Source organism: Ambystoma mexicanum, chromosome 9 (assembly GCF_040938575.1).
Source record: "Ambystoma mexicanum isolate Mex_15411 chromosome 9, UKY_AmexF1_1, whole genome shotgun sequence".
NCBI lineage: Eukaryota > Metazoa > Chordata > Amphibia > Caudata > Ambystomatidae > Ambystoma > Ambystoma mexicanum.
Window position 1 is genome coordinate 455,271,744 of NC_090931.1, and position 21,404 is coordinate 455,293,147.

The 21,404-nt window shown below is 42.3% G+C and overlaps 1 protein-coding gene across 1 annotated transcript in view; it reads right to left on the reverse strand.

Annotated features, from left to right (window-relative positions):
- Positions 1–5,366: 5,366 nt before the first annotated feature.
- SH2B2 (SH2B adaptor protein 2) overlaps positions 5,367–21,404 on the reverse strand; it is an 880,732-nt gene continuing 864,694 nt past the window's right edge. Inside the window, exon 9 of the mRNA XM_069614985.1 lies at positions 5,367–5,770. Within this exon, the coding sequence (XP_069471086.1) occupies positions 5,763–5,770 (8 nt within the window). The 3' untranslated portion in view covers positions 5,367–5,762. The remainder of the gene's footprint in view (positions 5,771–21,404) is intronic.

The window sequence follows — 21,404 nt, forward strand, 5'->3', positions numbered from 1 at the left end:
TCAACATCATCATTTATTGTCCAGTGGAACTTCAAAATCATACCATTAGTGTCAGTGCCATCTGTATATTTACAGACACTCACGTGGAAACTTTGACATCATACATCATCTTTAGGGGGGGTTTAGAAACAATGAACCTCATTATATAGTCAACTGTAAATATGGTGCTATTTATGCTCTACAGAACTACCATCGCTGTGATTGTGGCTGGCAAAATTAGCGCCAAATTATGATTCCATGTGTGCAAATCCCAGATCTTGATGTTAGTGGTAATCCCATTCAGCAGAATTAGCACCAAAAAACAATCTTTCTGTAAATCCTAAACCTGGCAGAATTTGCACTATCACCAGGGAACTGGAGGAATTACCAAATGGTAATTCCTCCAACGAAATTAGAGCCAAATGGAAATAACATCATCATGCAAATTGGAACGTCAGCGGTGCCCTTATTTGAAAACTCAACCCTTTCTGAATCCCCCCTTTCCTTTTGCCATCAAACACTAGAAAATATGCCAAACATGCCAGTTCATAAAGACAAAGGGAAGATTCCAAAAATGTGTGTTTGAAAACCCAAATTGAGTGAGGCAGAGCTCCACATCCTTATGGACTAGGTTTGTCATACATGCCGACATGCTATTTGGGACACAACAAAAAAAATCCTCTGTCCATAGGAAGGACACCAACTGGAGATATGTGAGAAGGTGGTAGCAGTTGGAATTGTATAATGGGACAATGAAGGCTGTCACAATAAAGTGGAGTGGCTTGAAGGCAAGGGTATGGACACTAATCTCTATCCACCAGCAGGATACAGCTGCCACACGAGATGGCAGTCACCCTCACGCCCTCGAAGGAAAAGGCCAGCAGTGTCCACCACATGGCTCGCATTAAGGGAATTGAAGGAGCAGAGGTTGGAACAGTCAGTCCACCCAAGCCTGGTAAGTCGGAATGCCACCTCTGTAATGTGAATGCATGACCTACCTCTCTAACATAGCTATGTGCAAGGCAGTGGAATCATGGCCACAATAGCAAGGCCAAGGCCATTCTCGAAAGTCTATGGGACAAATGCTAGGGCAAAAAAATTAATGTGCCGTCCATTGAGGGACATCAAGTCCACTTGACTTTGAGACAGAAAATTACCATTGTATCTATGGACATGTGACCTCATGCAATCTAGAGATGCACCGATCATGGCAGCCCATGGGTATGCAGTAAAATAAAATCCCTTCTGCCCACATGCACCCCGAAAACATCAATATTCCATTGAATCCACATTAAAAACAACAGTGCCAATAACTGGCCTGGCCCATGGGCATGTCAAAAGTGCAATGCATTTTCCAATTAGGGCTTTCATACATGGCAAGCTAATTCCCCATGTCTCCTTACAATAGTCCAATCTCACCAGTGCCGTGTGTGGGCCCTGACAAAATACAGTCCATGGTGGTACATTACCATGCTGATACAAAATACAACCCTCACACCGTGTGTACACCTCAGAGGCCATATGTACCAAAGATTGATTAGTCATCGTCCTGCACGTGAACCCCCATTAGCCATTCAGTCAGCATCCTCCTAAATGCATAAGTGTATTCTTTTGCCATGTAAAAGTCTGCATGATAAGTGACTGCAGATACATTTTCACCCAACATGTTCACAGGCCAGTGAGGAGAGGAAGCTGGGGCCAGTACATCCGTGCCAAGGAGGCATGCGACTGAGAGCACCAAGCTGCTGATACCAACCACCAGCACCCCGGCCACCACCCCTGCAACCCGCAGTCATGACACCCGCTAGGTGACCCCTGACAAAACAGCATCTGCTGCCATGCACCAGCATGCCAGCTGCGCCCATTTGCCAGACTGGCTCGACCACAGCAGTTGTGGCTGCTGACTCAACCACTACTGACACTGCCACTAATGCCATGCCACCACTTGCCACCACCCCAACCAACATGGCTGCTGATGCTGCACCCCCATCTGCTGTCTGTTAGACATCCTTTTGGTCTATATTTAGTATCTTGCAGTATTTTGTGGTGTTTTGATATGGTGGTATTTTGGTGGTATTTTTCTCCTCTCTTGGCAATATATTGTGGTAAACTTATTGGGATATTTTTTATAGTGGTAAGACTCATTTCAGAACACTGCCTAGTAATTATTTCACCAGGGTCACTAACGGTAGACAAGTACTTGATTGAATAATTAACTCATGCTCTCCTGTGATATTTTATCTACAATATCACTCTTTTATGCCCTTGTGGCTGTGTTTTAAAATCATAGCTCAAGGTCATTTCACAACGACATAGTTGTACTCACACACATGCTAAGCACTTCTGAAAACTCGATTTACAAATAAAACTAGTTATCTTATGTTTTACTGCATGTGGTAATGTGAATTACTGCCTGCGGTAAAATAGGCTTACCGCCTGTTGGACCTCAGTCTATGTGCTAAGAATAATTCAGACACACAGTAAGAGTGCTAATCAAATTATATTTCTCTTTTGTGGCTTTATAAAATGTTGAAATTCAGAAAATGACCAAACTGTTGCATTATGCTGTATCTGATAAAATGCATTTCATTAGAAAGCACCCACACATTAAATAGCTTTTCTAATAATAATCTTCAGTTACACATTTGTTTCAGGCTGGCCAACGCACAGTCTGAAATCTTGAATGTCTGAGCCTGTTATCTTAACAAAAGCTCACCTCATAAATTGGAATCCACGTAAAAAATAAATCGTGAATTACTTGTAAAAAAAACATATTTCTATCACACAACCCGCATTTCTCACGTATACTACATGCTCCTCAATTACTCTTATAATTATGTAAATCTGTTGGCAATATTCCCCGACTCAGCTTAGCAGTAAACCACAAAGTCCTTCTCCACCCTTTCTGCTTGGCTCGCACAGGGTCATTCACAGATAAGTATTCTCAGGACTGCAGCTCTTCTAAGGACTGCCAGCAAGAACACAGGAGACTCAGCCTCTCAGGAACCAGCCCTCTCTTCCAGCACTTCTGCTTCCTTAATCAGTGAGTGAGAGAATGACCCAGCCCTCTCTCCCTCAAACCTTTTTTTAAAACCCATGTGTCACTCAAAAAGAAACTCTCCTTGACAAATCAGCCCATTAAAATAGCACGTGATTTCCTCTGTGCCTTAACCGAGATACAAACTGCATCGCTGAAGAGAAAGTGTTATATCCCTCCGGTGCTTCCTGACCTGAGACAATGCAGTCTTTGGCAGAACAGATCTCACATTTCACACTTTAAGACACAACGCAGCTTTAAGCCTGCACGTTTTGTTTATTTTATTTCCATCAGCATGCATTTCCATCAATCTGCGCCCAGTTTATATCATGGAATGGTTTGCACTAAATGTTATTATGGGAGTCTGTTATATGTTAAATGGAAAAGGCAAATTAGTAGGTCAGTTTCATGTTAGTTTTATTTCTAGTGCAACTCATCCCACAACGGTGGCATCTCCCCCTCCTCCTCCACCCGGGTTGACTTACACCCTGACACAGCCCTGTCTCTGCTCTACTCCTCTATTTCTGCTACTCTTGATGCTCTTGCCCCTGTCATGAGGATCCATTTGAAGTCCAAAGCCAAGTGCAATTTGTGGTATGACTCTGATCTAGCTACACTTAAACGTAAGTGTAGGGTGGCTGAGAGCAAAATGGAGGGCTTCCTGCTCATCCTCTGACAAACTGGCCTGACGTCTGCTCCAAAGGCAATACCGACACTCTGTACTCACCAAGAAGAGAGTCCACATTGAAGCCCGTGTCTCTGTGGAATCTAACAACTCGGTCGAACTCTTTAAAATCTGTAAGGAGCTGGCCAACCTCTTGCAGTCTCCACGTCTCCTCTGCCTCCCAGGCTCTCTGCAATGCCCTTGCCTCTCACTTTATCTCTAAAACCCAGGATATCCTGTCCACCATCTCCTCCATTCCCCCTCCTCTCCCCTCCCCTTCTCTGCTTGGTGACCCTCCCTCAGCTACCCCCCTCCCTCTTTCTCCTCCTTTCCTCTTTTCTCCCCTGATAAGGTCGCTAGACAAGTCCGATCTATGAAAGCCTTATCAAAACAGGTCCATCCCTGTTCCTCTAAAACTATTAAGGACCATATCGATACCCATGTTCCGGCCCTTGCGAATTCTGCCACTTCTCCTTTGCCTCTGGATCTTTCCCCTCCCCTCTCAAGCACTACCCTGTGCATCCTCTCCTCAAGAAACCCACAAATGATCCGTCTTGTGCAGCTATCGCCCAATTTCCATTACTCCCTTTCTGGGTAAGCTCCTGGAAAAGCTGGCTATCTCTCATCTTAACCTTCATTCTAATCTTGTTGGCTCTCTCCATGACCACCGATCTGGTTTCAAAGCTGCCAGAAGCATGGAAACTGCTCTCCTGAACATCTGTGAAGACCTGCTCTCTACCCTTGACTCTAACATTCCCTCTGTCCTTATCCTACTTGATCTCTCCTCTGCTTTCAACACAGTCAACCATACCACTCTGCTCAATCGTCTCTGTGACAACCTTGGTATCACCAATCAGGCTCTGGCCTGTCTAACCTCTTTCCTCTCTGATCGACCCTCCCAGGTACAACTTGGGTCCTTCCTATCTTCTATCTCCCTCTCTACCTCTGGTGTTCCCCAAGGGTCTAACCTCTCGCCCTGGCTTTTCAACCAATAGCTGGCAACTCTCGCCTATTGCATTTCCATTTTCTGTTCAAATTTCCAGTGCTATGCTGATGGCACCCAACTCATTTTCAGGCTTCCCTCAGCCACCTCCTCTCCTTCCCTCATCTCTGATTGCCTAATCGCTATTCAAAATTGGTGTGCCGCCAACAATCTTTGTCTAAATTCCAACAAGACTGAAATCCTCCTCATTGGTACACCTTCACCATCCTTTTTCCTCCCTATCTGGCTAGCCTCCCTTGGTCCTCCTTCTACCCCTACCTGCGAGGCTAAGAACCTCGGGGTCATCTTTGTTGTGTGCATTGGCATCTATTTAGATTCAGCCTGAGTCTCATACCCTTGAGTCACATAGGTGAGTCTCCCACACTTGGCCCTAGTTAAAATTCAAACTTTTGCTAAAATGTGGATGAGGAAATGTGGAGCTACCTTATATCTCCTCCTACACCCTCCTTTTTTTCTTAATCCTGGTGTGATGTTGGCATGATTTTTCCTTGATCTAAATCTTCAAGAAACAAATAACATGCAATTGGTAATGTTCATACACGAAAAACAGTAGGTATATATCCCTAGTCTTGAGCAAAAGAAAAAAAAATATCACAAAAAAAAATGTTAATCATATATTTTCATCTTTTGATCATCTTTATCTTTTATCTTTTTTTAATTGGTGATCTTCAATTTGTTTTTTTTTTCCAAATCTTTTTTAAAAATAAAATATGAGTCCATAGAACTGTGCCAATGTCCTCAGTAAGAGCCGGTAAAAAAAATCAGTTTGTAAAAATGATAACAAAATAGTCTTTAACAGTCAATTAAAAAATCATTCAGGAAACCGTTCTTGGTGACGTCAACTTTCATCCTTTGTAGGTCAGAAATTGTTCAGGAAACTTTTCTTGGTGAAGTGAACGTCCATCCTTTGTAGGCAGGATTTCTTTTGGGGTCATCACCTTCACCCCCTCCACTTCTTTCAGGTCATCATCTTCACCCCCTTCCTCGGTCCAGGGGGCTTTCCAGGGGACTCCATTCCAGTGGTACCCTCCAGAGATCTTGGCACTTGCAGGGATCTGGTGCACTGACGGGGAAAACAATTATTCTTCTAGGGTAAAAAGAAAAGACAACTTAAGAATCAAGTACATCAAATCCTTTACTTTTCCCTTCTGAAATTGCATTTTATTATGTATACAAATGCACATTATGCATACAACACCACATAATGCAGTGAGGACATCTCTTTAGGACCATCTGAAATAACATACATTACACATACTAATTCACACAGCACTTTTCAGGCAACTGTCTCAAACAAAACACTCCTTTCTCTTAGTTACCTATTTATATTCTTGTTCACTAATTTTATGTATCTTTTCCTTTTTATATCTTCAAATCTCATTTTGATATCTTCACACTATTTACACCTATCCACCTGCTATGGTAATTCTATTTAATAGATAAGCGCTTTACTTTTTCACTCCCTGCTAGTCTCAATTCGCTCTAGTCTTTTCATTTCATGTTTCAGGTGGACAGGCTTAATTTGATTAACATGGACAAACCGTTCCACTGTTAATTCTCCCTCCTTTTTAGCAATTCTGTAAACCACAGGTGAAATCGTATCTACAATTCTATATGGCTCTTGCCATGCTGCAAGACATTTTGAGTTTTTATGCTTATTCGTCCCAAAGTTAAATTTGTACACCTGGTCTCCTATTTCATATTCTCTCACAGATGTCTTCCTATCGTAATATGTCTCTGTACTGTCAGCAGCCTTTTTCCAAATTTCGCAAACCAATATATTGTGGTAAACTTATTGGGGTATTTTTTATAGTGGTGAGACTCATTTCAGAACACTGCCTAGTCATTATTTCACCAGGGTCACTAATGGTAGACAAGTACTTGACTGAATAATTAGCTCATGCTCTCCTGTGATATTTTATTTACAATATCACTCTTTTATGCCCTTGTGGCTGTGTTTCAAATCATAGATCAAGGTCATTTCACAACCATATAGTTGTACTTACACACACGCCAAGCACATCTAAAAACCCGTGGGTGCATTCAATACGTGGTGACTATCAGACGTATCTTTACCTGAGAGCTTTCTCTGCTAATCATCATACATATATATATATTTTGGTTATTTTGTAGTGACCGCGATGGATAGCTGAAAATGCACCTTTTTGACACACACACGCTATCAACAGCACCACTGAAATTGTGAGTAGTTGTATACATTTTAGTACTTAATCCATATCGAATTTTACTACACTAGAGATGTAGGTCATCCACATGGAATAGACAGTACATCATAGTCTGTCTTCTCCTTCATTTCTCTTTAGGTTCACAGGCTTCTCAAACACATATATCCTTCTGGGATCAATAATCATCTCTTGTAGTAGAAGCACTGCAGGACATATGAAAGATACATGTGAGTCATGTGTGACATAAGAGGGGGCTCCTCCACTAATATTCGGTTTGAGGTTAGTTGTAATTTTGCTATGGCCCACATGAGAATAATTATATGGGAAGAGAAACTACATAGGGGAGGATTATAATCTCTGAATAGATTGTTGAGTCTCACTTTTTGTGAGCCAGGTTTTGATACTAGATACTCGTTAACCAGGTGCCATGAGGATTAGATCCGCTCCATAGACCAGATACTTATATTAACATGGTGGATACCAATTTGATGTAATAAATAATCAATTTGTGACTTCATAGATGCAAGATGTATACCAATGTTCGCTAGCATACTTATGGTATTTCTCTATATATTGTCTGTCCACAGTCCAATTAGGCTCAAGAAGAAGAGAAAGCAATCTCAAAACATGTCAGCCATATACATTGGACTTCTGTAAATCCATATGAAAGACACTACATGTTGATTAAACATCTTTTGGTTTTTAACTCCATAAAAAAGTTGTGATGTATAATTGATATGTATAACATCTGTTAAAATTCATAGTTTGATATGAATCCTTAACTGTTTTATGCCAGGATACTACAGTGTGCAGGGGGATGGGAGGGTTCCAATCTGGATCATCCTTTTCTTCTCAGCATGTACCCGTTTCCCCTTGCTGATCTCCTCACAGGCCCTACATGATCAACTTGTAAATCCGACCATGGGAGTGTCAAACCCCTTTTCATTAATGGTGCTCTATGACCTGGTGATACAGGCTGAAACTGTGCACACACTAAACACCCTCTAGTGTAGAGCTCAACATATTGAGACATGTGTGGCCAATAGGCATAATCTTTTAAAATTTCCAAAGTGTTCTGTGAAGCTCTGTGTCCTGCAGGTATGGCATTGTGGGCATGATGTAACATCAATCCCTGAAATGACAAATGCACTACCCATTGGATGTGGCCTGTCACAGATTGTCTAATCATCATCAGTCCATCTTGTAACGCAATTCTCTTTTTGTTTTTTAATAGCACTTTCAATTCTTCTTTCCCTTTGCAGTCCGCTTCCGTCAGTGGATTTTGTTCTGCTTCTAGCAAAGGGTTGTAAAATGGGCCTAGAATAAGATCCTCCTGTTGTGCCGTAATCAAGTCTTCATCTGGAGTGTCAAAGCGCTATTGTGCCACAGGCTGTTCAACTGTTTTTGGAGTTGTTGAACGTGCTATAGCATCCACCTGTATTTCACCAAGGTGTTCAATAGAAAATAACTCCCCCATTACAGCTCCAATTTCCTTCCTTCCTTATCCTCACCTGGTTTTTTCAATGACCACGTATTCTCCTCCAATGTATTATAAGGTCATTTTCTGACACAAGTTTGGCTATAGCTTGAATCATCTTCCCATCTTTAAGTGGCTTCTTGTTATATGTGAGCATCCCTTTCACCTTCCAGCCAGGTAAATACTCCACAAAACTATTTCGTGCATAATCACAATCAGTGACTAGAACTGTTTCTTTGAGTCTATTTTCTACTGCGGTAGATATTGCCTTATAAATAGCGGCCAATTCTGCCACTTGACTGTTTTGGGGTCTATCCTCATGCTTTCTCTTGGAATGCTGTCACATTTAAACCATGCATTTCCTATTCCTGCTAGGAGTACTTTCTTAGTATCATTTTCTACATGGTATGCACATCCATCTACATACACAATTGGTAAATTCTTACATGTTTCTTCGTTGAAAGTCTTGTGTGAGGACTGCTGAAATTCCTTTAAACTTGTCTCTAGCTCAGTGTCATCATGCACACAGACAGCTGCACAATCTTGCAACTCTGCTAGCCCTTGAGCAACTGGGCTCTTTTTATTTTATTGTCCATATGTCACTTCTTCTGTAAATCCTTGAAGGGCTAATGTCCATGAACTTATTCTTGACTGGGCCAAACTCCTTGATCTGATTCTCGTACTTTGCAAAAATTGCAGAGGCTTGTGATTTGTTTCTACAATCACCCTCTCCCTTTGAATTATACGGTGGAAATGTTGTAATGCCCAAAAAGTGGTCAGATGCACCTTTTCACATTCCCTAAATTTGGTCTCCACCTGCAACAATGCTTTGCTAGCATATGCAATGGTTTTGTTATTTGCGTCATGTTTTTTATGTATCACTGCTGACATGCATTGATCTGTGAATCATATTTCTACAAATAAAACCAGTTTTTTTATTGGATATGCCAAACATGGTGCTTTCATTAGGCACCCTTTTAGCATGGCCACTGCCTCACTTGGTTCCTTTTCCTATTTCCAGGGTACACACTGCTTCAATAATCTTGTCAAAGGTTGTGTAATCTCTGCATCATTTTCAATACATTTTCTGTTGTAACTTGTCATTCCTAACAAGCTCTTTAAACTTTTCAAGTCAGTGGGATCTTTTAGTTTTTGAATCGCTTCCACCTTTTTCTTTTGTGGGTTTAACCCATGCTCTGTGACTTCATGGCCTAGAAAGTTTACTCTTTTTCCTGCACCAATGTGCTTTCTTTAAAGATACTTTTGCCCCAGCCTTCTGTGGCTGACGGAGTACATGTCTAATTGAAATGGCTTTCAGATCTACATTTTTGATCAGCACATCATCCACATAGACTATTTATTTTCTTTTTTTTCTTTTGATGTTTTAGTTTGGTGTCAAACTTTTCCATCATTGTGGGTCAGATGTGAGATAGTTTGAAGAAGAAAAAAAAAAAAGTCTGTTGTCTATTATCATGGTTCAAGCCTTTCTTCCATTGTGATCAAGGATGCTGGAGAGGAAGAGGGAAATTGTGTATATGTATTTGTTATTCTTTCCACTGAGGATGGCCACCCATCTTTCTTCTGTGTTCAATGCGAGATCAAAGTGGGAGCCAAAGTGCTTGCGTTGGGGTGCAAGAAACTGACATTACAACACCAGGTGGAATATGGTTTCTGGTGTATTTTCAGCTTTACAGAAGTGACAGTAGTTTTGTGATTTGACGATCTGTCTTGTTGTTGCAAGGTAAGAGTTTGTTGGTAAAATATTCAGGCGGATTCTCAGGAATATCGATCTGACATTTTGATCTGGAAATAGTAGCAAGTACGGCTGTGGTTCGTTTCATTTTCTGTTGTCTTTGTTACATTGGAGAGTCTGTTTGTAGGTGTTTTTCAATTGAATAGTTTTGATCCAATCGTTCTGTAATAATTTGATTTTGGCGTGTTGAGGACGCATAATTAAGAGTTTTTCAGAGATTTCTTCCTGTTCCATTTCTTTAATGATAGATTTTTTCCATTTTTCTAGGACCGTGTTGTTAAAGGTGTTTGGTTGGGTTTTCAGAATTTGAATGGCAGGAGTTTTCTCGTCCGATAGTAGTTTACGATAGATGTCTAATCGTTTCCAGCATACAATAGATCTAATAGATTGTGTTGCGAGTTCGTATCTTATTCTCGGCATCAGATACAAGTGAAGGAGACAGAGAATCTTTCGCCAGAAGGTTGATTCAAGTTTCATCCAGTTTACTTCTTCTGTATTCAACATTGCTTCCGTTCCGTATGTTATTATCGGGATGTATTTTGATCGATAATAGGCAATGATCGGATAAAATGAGAATTTTCCATATTTTCTGTGGAGTATGCATCCCTGACGTGCCAGTGTTTGTGCCTTTTGTTCCACTTTGTCCAACCATTGTCCTTCAGTCTTGGATTGGTTGATAAGTATGCCAAGGAATTTAAATGTTGTGACATTTTCCAATCGAATTCCACTAATGTTAAATTGTGGTTGGTGTATTGATTTTGATTGTGGTTTTGTTAGAGTCATAGTCTTTGTTTTTGAGACATTGTTTGTTAGCTCATTGTTGTCCATATAGCTGCTCAGTAATGTCAAGGCAATGTGTAGCCCAGATGGAGTTTTGTCGAGCAGAATGATGTCATCCGCATATGCCATGACAGGGACAGGTGTTGAATTTATTTTCGGCGGGTTCATTTGGCTGCTGGTCAGATGTTGTTCTATGTCAGATGTGAAACGGTTATAGAGGGTTGCTGCTAAGGGTCATCCTTGCTTTAAGCCATTCAATGTGATTATTGGGTTGGTGGTCAAGCCTTGTTTTGTAAGTTTTACTTTATTGAAGTATCTGAATAGAGTAAGATGATTGGTTCCAGAATGTTCGGGGGGCAATTCCATGTTTTAAGTTTTGCCCATAGGTTTTGCCGTGATATGGTATCAATGGCCATCTTTAAGTCAATGAATGCACCATATATCGTGGTCTTGTTGTTGATGGCTTCATGTTTGATGAGATGGAGTAGCAGTAGATTGATATTAGTTCCAACATTAGTAGTGAAGCCTGTTTGTCGGGTTGAGATCCGGGCATTGGATGTTGCCCAAGAGGTTAGTTGTCTGAGAAGTGTTGTTGCGAAAAGTTTTCCAAGCGGGTCCAACAGTGCAATTGGGCGGAAATTCTGGGGTTGGTCGCGGGGTCCTTCTTTGTGTATGGGGACAATTGTAGCCGATCTCCAGGAGGTTGGGATTTGGTTGAGCCTGTTTATGATGTGTATTATCTGGCACATGAAGTTTGCCCATGCCGGAGGATCTTGTTTCGATACGGCGTTTGAAAGTCCATCAGGACAGGTGCTCTTGATGTATTGAGGTTGTTAATCATACATAGCAGGTCCTCATAGGTGGCGATTACCGTCCATTTTACTTTGATATTGATCGATTCTTTTTCAGGTTGGAACGGACGATCTGCGTAGATGTCTGAACAGTGTGCAACCCAAGTTTCTTGCGGTACATTGGCCGTTAACTTGTGCTGTTTTTGAGCATTGTCGTTCAGTAGATTCCAGAGATCTCTTGTGTTATTCGATTGGTATGTCTTCGTTATGGTTTCTGCATCTGTTTGCAGCAACATATTTTTTGCGACTTTTTCTAATTGTTGTAAGCTTGTTTCAATTTTGAAATCTGCAAGATGTTTTCTGATGTTTTGGTTTTCTTCAACTGCCTTAACGATTTCGCCAGGGCCTTTTTCTTTTCTGCTATTTCCTGGTTGTAGGAGTGTAGGTGGTTTTTTGTGGTCGATTTTTGGTTGGTTGTTGGAATGGAAGGAGGATCCACTCGTAATTCAGTTTTTCAAGTTCAGTCTTGTTCGAGGCGTGAAATTTCATCGATAGAAGAGATATCGCTGCTTGCGGGATGCAGAGCCTTGTGGAAGTTCTGTCGAGTTCAACTGAACATAAGTTTGGAGTTAAGTCTTGTTTGATGGTGGCATGAGAAAGCACTGTTAACTTGTTGTGGTCGCTGTTTTCTGAGAGTATCGTTTGAGCTGATTTCACTGATTCATGCAGGGTTTGTGAAAGGAAAATGTAGTCGATAATTGCAGATGAGGATCCTCTGGCCCATGTTGGCACATAGGAGGTTGAGTTGCTCCTTGCATGGTTTAAAAGGATGAGCTCTCGAGATTGTATTTCATTCATCCACCTTGTTGCTTTTGATGAAAGTTGATGGCGATTTCGGCGGGTGCCGCTTTGTGTGATTAGATTGATGTTAAGATCTCTGCAGAGTATTATTCCTAGGCGATGATAGGTTCCAACTAGTTTAGCAAGTGTGATAAATATACCGTCGATGAATGCCTCAGTTGTAATTGCTGCGGGGTTCCAATATAGATTCAATATAGCAATTGTTATTTCAGCAGTTTTTTTCGGATTGGTTATTCTCGATCATCGTTATTATTGTTAATTGTATCCAGGGGTTGATGTTTTCACTAGTCAATATTTTCCATTGAGGGTTTATTTTGATTAGAGTAAGTAGGCCTGATGCTGGTCTTCCTTGATTTTTAGTTATGGCAGGATTGAGGAAGGTGAGGAATCCATCGCACGCTGGCGTTTCGCTGATCCAAGTTTCTTGGAGACATATGATGTGATAGTTTTCAAGATCAGTCGAAGGCTGGGTAAACAAATGCATGTTTCCTCTAGTACTCCATGAGCAGAGCGACCATATGATGTCTGGTTTCAGTGGTTGTTATGATTGAGAGTAGACTGAGATTCTTGAGGATACAGTTTCTGTGAATGAGGATTCTAGATTCTAGATTCTTTGAATGGTCGGTCACGTCTGTTCAACTCTTCCCATTGGCCGCTGTGAGTCCAAGGTGTAGCATTTTCTGAGCGATCCTTGATGTGGTTGCTCGTCTGCTTTCTCAGTTGATTTAGTATTTATTTATTTGATGTTTTCTTGTTGATATAGATGCCCAGCAGTTAAAGCCCAGTTTGAGAAGTTGGGCACGTTTTGATAAGATCAGTTCTTGATCATTTGGATCAGAGAGTTCAGCAACAATCTTGTCAAGGTGCTTGTCATCTTTGAAGGTTATTAAGTCAATCTTTTTTGTTGTTATTTGTTGTAGTTGTGAATCGCTCCAAAGAGTCGTAGAGTGTTTGTTCTGTTTTTGATGTGGATTTCGTATATTTGGTTTTGTTGGAGCGGATAGCCAAATGAAGGAAAAGTACAATCAGTGTTGGTTGATGAACGTGAGCTGAGAGGAGAGTAATCTGATACTTGCTCATAAGATTCTGCTAGTGATGAGACAGGGGAGCAAGGGTCGTGAGATATATCTGAGGTTTCTTGTAGTGAGTCCTCTGAGATTCCTTCGTAGATGTCTATTTGTTGTGGTTCGTGATTGTTGGTGTATTCATCTATTATTATGAAACTTGAGGGTGTTGCGGGATGCCTGGGTGGCGGTGTGTCATCTGTTAGCTGGTCTCTGTGGGTTGAGAGGTTGAGGAGGTCTTCATCTTGGGTCGAGTGTTCTGACAGTGGATCTGTTGGTCCACGGGTCTGTAAGGCCACAGTCTGTTCGTGCTGATTTGAGGTTTTATTGTCCTTTGTGGAGGGATGAGGAATTTTCTCTTTGGCTAGTCGAAGGCTTTGTTCCATCGTCTTGTCTGTTGGTAATGAATGACTTTGTTCTGTCGTCTTTATTGTTCTGAGGAAGGCTCTTGAGCCTGTTTGTCTTTTTTTGGTTAGTTTTGAGTGTGGTGGTTTCATAATAGTGCCAAGTTTGTCCTTCGAAAAGATCTGGTACTGTTCTGTGGTTTTCCTGATAGGATGATTGGCATCTTGGGTCTCTAGCTGTGCGGTTATGGCAGGTTCAGGTTTCCGTTGTGTATGGGTTGCGCCAATGTTTTGGAGTCCACCAGCTGGTTGTGGGAGCGTTTCCTTGGGTTGAGGAGCTGGTGCCAATTGATCCCTTGTTGTGTCTGGTTTCTGTGTTGTTTAATGTTGATGTTGGGCTTTGAGTAGTGCTAATACTTCAGTATTAAGGTTGGTTTTTTCTTGACGGTCGCTTCTTGCTATTTCTGAGAGGCGTTGTTGCCATCGATTGGATTGCTCTGCTTCCGAATTCAAACGAGATTAGATTGTAGTTATGAAATTCTCTATGTAGATCTGTTTGGAATGTATCAGTGCTAAAAGAGTTGCTTGGTCCTTGATATTATCGTTCATGGCTTTGTGTAACTTCATGTATGGGAGAGCACTGCGATAAGCATGTTTTGTAGGTCAAGCATAGTTGTCGGGATCCTTGAGTTGGTATGATCCTCATGATCAGGTTTGTTGGATGTTGCATTGATAGATTTGGTTTCTGTTGAACTCGAATGGGGTGTGAGATGTTCGTTCTTGGTCATAGGATCAGGTGTCTAGTAGGATTCGTCTCTATCATAGGTGAATTGAGTAGGAATGTTTTGGTTTCTTGATTGAGTTGATTCAGTTTCTCTTTTAATTGGTCTTTGTCCGTTTCCTTGTGTCAAGCATGGGGTCGAGGTAAGCTGTGATTGGCGGTTTCCAGTTATGTTGCCAAATAATTCTTTTAGTTTTTCGAGGCTTAGCATGATTGATTCAATTTCTGTAAAATCCATTGAGAGTCTTCTTGCCTTGGTTATGGTTTGGTTATTGAGATTTTCTGGAGCTTGAGCAAGTTTGATTGAGTTATGAGTATGTAGCCATGCAAGTTTAGCTAGTCTTGCTTTTTCCTTCTTCGTTTGTTGAGTTAGGCTGTTTGGTGGTTTTTGTAGGCTAGTGGTAGGTCGTGGTTCATCTGAATGAGATTAGCTGATTTTCTGAATGTTGGAATTTTTTATAATCGCAGATGGATCTTCTTTGTTGACAGCCAGAGTCTTGAGTGTGTGAGTGGTATGTTCGCTTGGTTGTTTCTTGGCAGTATCGTTCGAGATCTCATATTTGTTTGGTTCAAAGGGTGGCACAGATAGTTCTTGATGTAGTTTATCAGGAGACTTGCAGGGTAAATTGGTGGATTTTTCTGTTATCACAGAAGCTTTCTTGGTGGCGTTTGTGTTGCGTAGTGTTGATGCAAGTCGTTCATGTGGCATTGCAACCTTTATGTCACATTTTGGTTGTGTCGTACCGTTAACCGAGGTGTCGTCTATCGTTAGTCCTGGCTTTCCATTTACTGCGGTTTCGTTGGTGTTTGGTTGGTAGAGAGGGTGTAGATTTAAAGACGACGGTGGTGGTAGTTCTTGATGTTCGTTGTGACTTCGTGAGTCAACATCTATTGGTTGAGTCTCGTTGGATGGTTGAGTAGAGGGGTTTCCTGGTCCTGCAGGTGCTAGATCAGGGTCCTTATCAGTGTCGGTGCCTTGAATAGCATGATGTTCAGTTGTGGCATTGGTGCTATGGACTTGTGCTTGTATGTTAGTCTGATTCTGAGAGCCTTGCTGATCGTTAATTTGTCTATTTAGATCCAAGGTTGTAGGATCAGTTTTTATTTTTGGAAGGTCATCTGGGATGGGGGCATGCTCGATATCCAGGTCTGCTGTCTGTTGATGGTGGTTTAGGACGGGTTTTATTGTCTGAGCTCTACAAAGTGATTGTTCCAAAGTTAATCACGAGGAATCTAGGGCAGACATAGCAGCTGTGTTGAGTTTAGTTCTTAGTATTGTTTTAGGGCGTACAGCAGATTGCTGTTTGGGTCCAGTTGCCGACATTTCTCCTTTGTTTGTCTAGGGTCTGTTTCAATGTCTGTCGGACAGGCCCTATCAGGATCCAAGGCACTGAGCGTGTCCCAGTTGCTCTTTTGAAGTTGTTGAAGCGATTCCTTTAGGTCTCCTGGGCGGAGAAGGAGTGTTTATTGATGCTGCAATGTAGAATCCTAAGGCGATATTCTTTCTGGGTTCTTGGAGGAAGCTGTATTATAGAAGTTTCGGTTAGGATCCAAGGGGGAAGCCCTTTTTTGGTCTCCTAACAGTGAAAGTGGTGCAAAAGTACAGTTGTACTCTACAGGATCCAAGGGGTAATCCCTTTCGGTCTCCTTAGTAGAGGGTGCTGCAGAGGATCTGTTGTGATCCAAGGGACTTGCCCTTTCGGTCTCACAGCAGATGAGTTCGATTAGTGAGAGGTTCGAAGGTTGATGTTGCAGTTACAAGATACAGGATCCAAGGGACAAGCCCTATCGGTCTCCTGTGCAAAGGGCTTTAGAGAGACTCTGTTGAGATCCAAGGGACAAACCCTTCCGGTCTCTCAGCAGAGGTGGTCGCTTGATAAGAAGCGATGATGTTGAGACTGCAGGCTACAAGTTCCAAGGGGCAGGCCCTTCCGGTCTCCTGTAAGGTGGACGTTGAAGAAGCTCTGCTGAGATCCAAGGGGCAAGCCCTTTCGGTCTCTCGGGTGATGTCGTTGAGTATCAGTCTCTTTGTGGGGTATTGTTTCCCAGATGCAGTTCCTTCTTGTTTCCTGAAAGTGTATTGTCTTGGCTCTATGTGGATCTGGGTGCCACGCTCCTACAGCTTCGTGTCGGTGGTGGTCCTAGTTCTTCTGCAGAACTGGACTGGTTTGCACACAGGGTTGGATCTTGTTCTGGGTGATTTGTGTTCTTAGTGAGACACTGGTGAGTCAGTGCTTGGAGGATCCGTCTGCATTCGTTGTGCTTTTGGTAGTTGGTGGTTTAGCTGTGTTTTGCAAGAGTTGAGGTAGCAGCTGGGCTTGTGAGTGTATTCCGGCAAAACGCAGGCTTATCTTGAAGACTGGTTGTTTGTTCATATAGCTGGAAACTGATGGTGCGAGCAAAGAAGTCCAACTTTTCGGATCAGGTGGGCCGTTGCTCTCAGTGTGGTCCTCGAGCGGCACGGGCGGGTGGAATGCAGTCCGGGACTGAGGGTGAAGTGCGCCAAGAAATTGATTAGAGTGGAGGTTGAAAGGTTGGGCACAGAGGCGGGGACCAGGCGATGCGGGCAGAGAAAATGGTCTCCTGGGCCGGAGAAACAGCGCTCACAGCGCGGTTCACAAACAGTCTGGCAGTGAGGAAGAGGAAGGGAGGAGTGGGGTGGACAGTGTCTTCCTGATGGGGGTGGTGAAGGACGAAAAGAGCAGGTGGCTCTGTCAAGTGTTGGGATGGAAACGGCAGTACAGGGAAGCCGCAGACACTGGAGGGAAAGGCTGAGACGTTGTTGTTGCGGTGCTTGGTAAACTGAGGCTTCCTAGTTCGGTCGCGGGGGAGCGAGGAGATCTTGTCGGTCCACCAGGTAAGTGCAGGGAGATGGCCACCATGCGTGAAGGCAGATGCCGGAGACCTCCAACGGCCCCACTGCGGGGTGCGGCAGGCAGCTGAAGAGGCACACCCCCGTGCCTGGCGCAGTCCACAGGTAGGAGGAGGAAGGCACAGAGGGGGCTGCAGGTGTCGGTCGGAGCACATGCCGTGGGAGGGGAGGGAGCGGTGCGGGGGTGAGGAGAATGATCAGACGAACAGGGGGGAGGGAGGGCTTATCACTCACCGCTGGGGGAATGTTGTGGTTGTGTGCTGTGCGAAGCCAGTCAGCAGGGGTTTTCTTTCACAGAAATCCTTTACAGCAATGTCCGAGTGGGGTATTGCAGTGCCGCAGAGCCTGCAGAGCCTAAAGACCGAAAGACTCTGCAGCAGACTCTGCGGCCGCTCCGCGGCTTGCTGGGTATTTTGAAGGAGGCAGCAATGGTAATAGAAAGAGGACAAGAGGCCAAGAGGGATTTCAGTTCCTCACAAATTTCAGGAGCAAAACGCTGTAGAGTCTTGTCACAACCACAGACCGAAAGACTCTGCAGCAGACTCCGCGCAGATCTTCATTTTTGATCAGCACATCATCCACATAGACTATTGTCACTCTTTCAGATGCATCCAGGAGCGCCTTGTTCAGGAATATCCCAAATTCACTCCCACTATTGACATACCCAAAAGGGGTCCAGGATCATGCATATTGTGATTTGTCAAATGAAAATGCAAATAAATGTTGAATATCTTCAGCTAGTGGCACACACCAGTACCCAGATGTAAGGTCTAAGGTGGTAAATACCTTTGACCCATGAACCTGTGCAAGAACCTGACCAATAAATGGAAGAGGCACTTGAAACAGGTACCTTTATGTTTAATTCACGTACATCTGCACCCAAGCGCCATTGGCCATTGGGGTTTAGCACACCTATATAGAAGTATTTGATGTACTATGAATAGGCCTAAGGATTCCTCTAGATTCAAAATTTTTGATTGCATTAGCTAGTGATTCCAAACATGCCACGTGTAACCTATATTGTCACACAAATACTTGCTCCCTGCCATGTCCTTCTGGTAGTGTGGCCACATGCAAATCGGTCAACCCACAGTCATAGGCACCTTTGGCAAAAACCTGTTGGAACTCCATAAATATTTTTCTAAGTTGGTCTTTTTCTTCTTCTTTTGTGCAATTATCTGCAGCTTGAATCTGCTCCTCTACCATTTCAGAAAACTCTGGGAAATCCTCAAAAGGAGGAACCTCTCCACTTTCCTCTAATCGTGGCAGTGTCTCTTTGGAGTGTCGCTATACTCACCTATTTTGGAATATTTACCTCCATTTCAATATGCTGTTTTTCTCTATTAGATTCATCTAATTCGAATATAATACAGTCATCCTGATGGCAGCATACAATTTCACTTGGCTCATAAGGGTACACAGACTGAACTTTCAAGATTCCCTTAGGCTTAGACTCCAATGATTCTGGTAAATCACCCTGTGCATGCACATAGCTTTCAGGTATCCTCCCGATCACTGGGTTACTGAAATCAGCAGTATGGTAAGATTTCTGTATTGCCATTTCAAATGCTGAATTCTCTTCCAAATGAATGTCTTGACACCCTTTATTGTCCACCAGGATTTGAATGGTCCATCCCCAATCTCTATCAGTCGTGTATATTGCATGCTAACCCTTGTTGCTTTATGGATTCATGTAGGCATACAAATGCATCAGAACCTTTTATCTCTTGTCCCTTCCTGTATTTTAATGCTACTGTAAATTGTCTGGTAAATGCGGGAACCCAGCTCAGGGCCATCTAGGCCAAAGATGTGTTGGTTCTTTATTTTAAACTTTGAGATCTCCTCTCTGTCAAGTATTTGCTGGAGTACCTTTTCATTAATGAAACTGCTTTCATGTTCAAGCGCCAAAGTGGCTTCAATCATTTCAGAATGCCCATTCACATGGATAGGGATCCATGGCAGCCCTTCGCCCATGTGTATTTCTGAGATTGTTGAAATGTGTTTTTCTTGTTTTAACTCTGGAGTAATATTTGGTTTGCATTTTTCTTCATTTAGATAAAAATGCAACATGTTTTTATCTATTTCTGTTTGCCAGTTTTTCTTAGGGTTGAAATAAATCTCCAAAGACGGCTTATCTTTTTCTCCTTGCATTTCATCCCGACACATTATAATGACAGTAACGCTAGGCACACGGCCATTCTGAAGATATACTTCTACTGCACTTCCTGATTTAGCAGCGGTGTGGCATTCTTTTACACTGTCGCTTTGAGTCATCATTTTCTTAGGTCTCAATAGCTTTTTAGTGAAGGACCACAATACTCCATTTAACCCATCAATGAAGGACGATAATCTCTACAGGCAATTCATCCCTAATAGAAAGGGTATTTCATTAATGGGTGTGACCAACACTTTCTGTCCCATCCAATGCTTCCATATCTTTATGTCAACCTCAGTGACACCTTCGATAGGTATCTCTTCCCCGCTTGAAATTGCACACAGTGCCTTCATTTTGCCTCACCTTTACATGATTCTGTGGGGATCTCCCTTCATTGATACTTTACACCAATTCTTTTGACATTATTGTTGCTTGGACACCTGTGTCAATCATTGCAAATGCCTTACATGTTTCTTCAATAGTGATATGAGCATAGTACCTATCTTCAACCTCTTCTAATATGCATACAAAATGTGAATTTTTACTAATTTCCGGACTTACTTTTCTTAGCTCTTTTTTACTTTTTGCTAGGCAAATGGGCATATGAAATGACACATTACCCTTCTTTTTGCCCACTTCATTTTCAATTTCTTTGTCTATTCCTGGGCTCAAAACCCATTTGTAGTGTAGCCACTGACTGCCCCCTCAGACTTGGGACCACTAGTGTTCACACCCCAATTTCTCATTGTGCCTTTCCCATTGTCTGGGTCCTCCCTTCTTACTTCCACTTTGCAACCTATTGTCTGGGTATTTTTACAAGTGTCACGTACAGCTTGTCAGCTTCTGGTGTGTGACACTTATCTGCATTTTGTACGCAGTCAGTCATTTCTGTCCCTTGCCTTTTGGGCAATTGTTTCCTCTGTGTGGGTATCAACAGTATTTTGATTATCAATTAAGGATAATCTATCTGTTCATCCTAATTCTTCGTTTTTGTGTTTTATTTTCACATTGGATGCTCTTTTTAAATCTGCTTCTCTGTTCTTTCGGTTTTTCTTGTTCATTTTCCCATTTTTGTTCTTCATCTTCAGACACCTGAATGGTCTGTTTCAACTCTAAATTTAATCACACTCTCCTTTTGTGTGTGTTGAAATTCCCTGTCTCACTTTAATTAGTTTGTTTTCTTATTTTTAAATCAGCAAGCAATTCAGTATTTTTATTCAAGGCCGATTCATGGGCGTCTGTTTTCTCATCAGGGCGAAGGTGATTAGCTAGTCACTTGTTGTCTTCACGCACACAATCACTCCTATAACCTTCTGCACCTTCACTTGGCTGTTGCTTTTGGACTGGGCATAATTTTCCTACCTGTTCAGGCAACATGTTGACTTGAGCCTCTAAGCATTGAAACCTGTCCATCTCTTTGAATTCCTTTCTTTGTGGCCTGGCCAGTAATGGTTAATCTAAACCTGATTAGGCTTGTTCTGATATCTAACAGGAGATTGATTTCTATTTGTGTAACCTCTGAATTCACGTGACACAGGAGATGAAGAACGCTGAGTGACCATCCTTTGACCATGGTCAACCAGTGGTGGTGACTGATTATATTGGCAAGGTACATAATTCATATTTTGTCTTTCATTTGGTGGGAACTGTTCCCAAT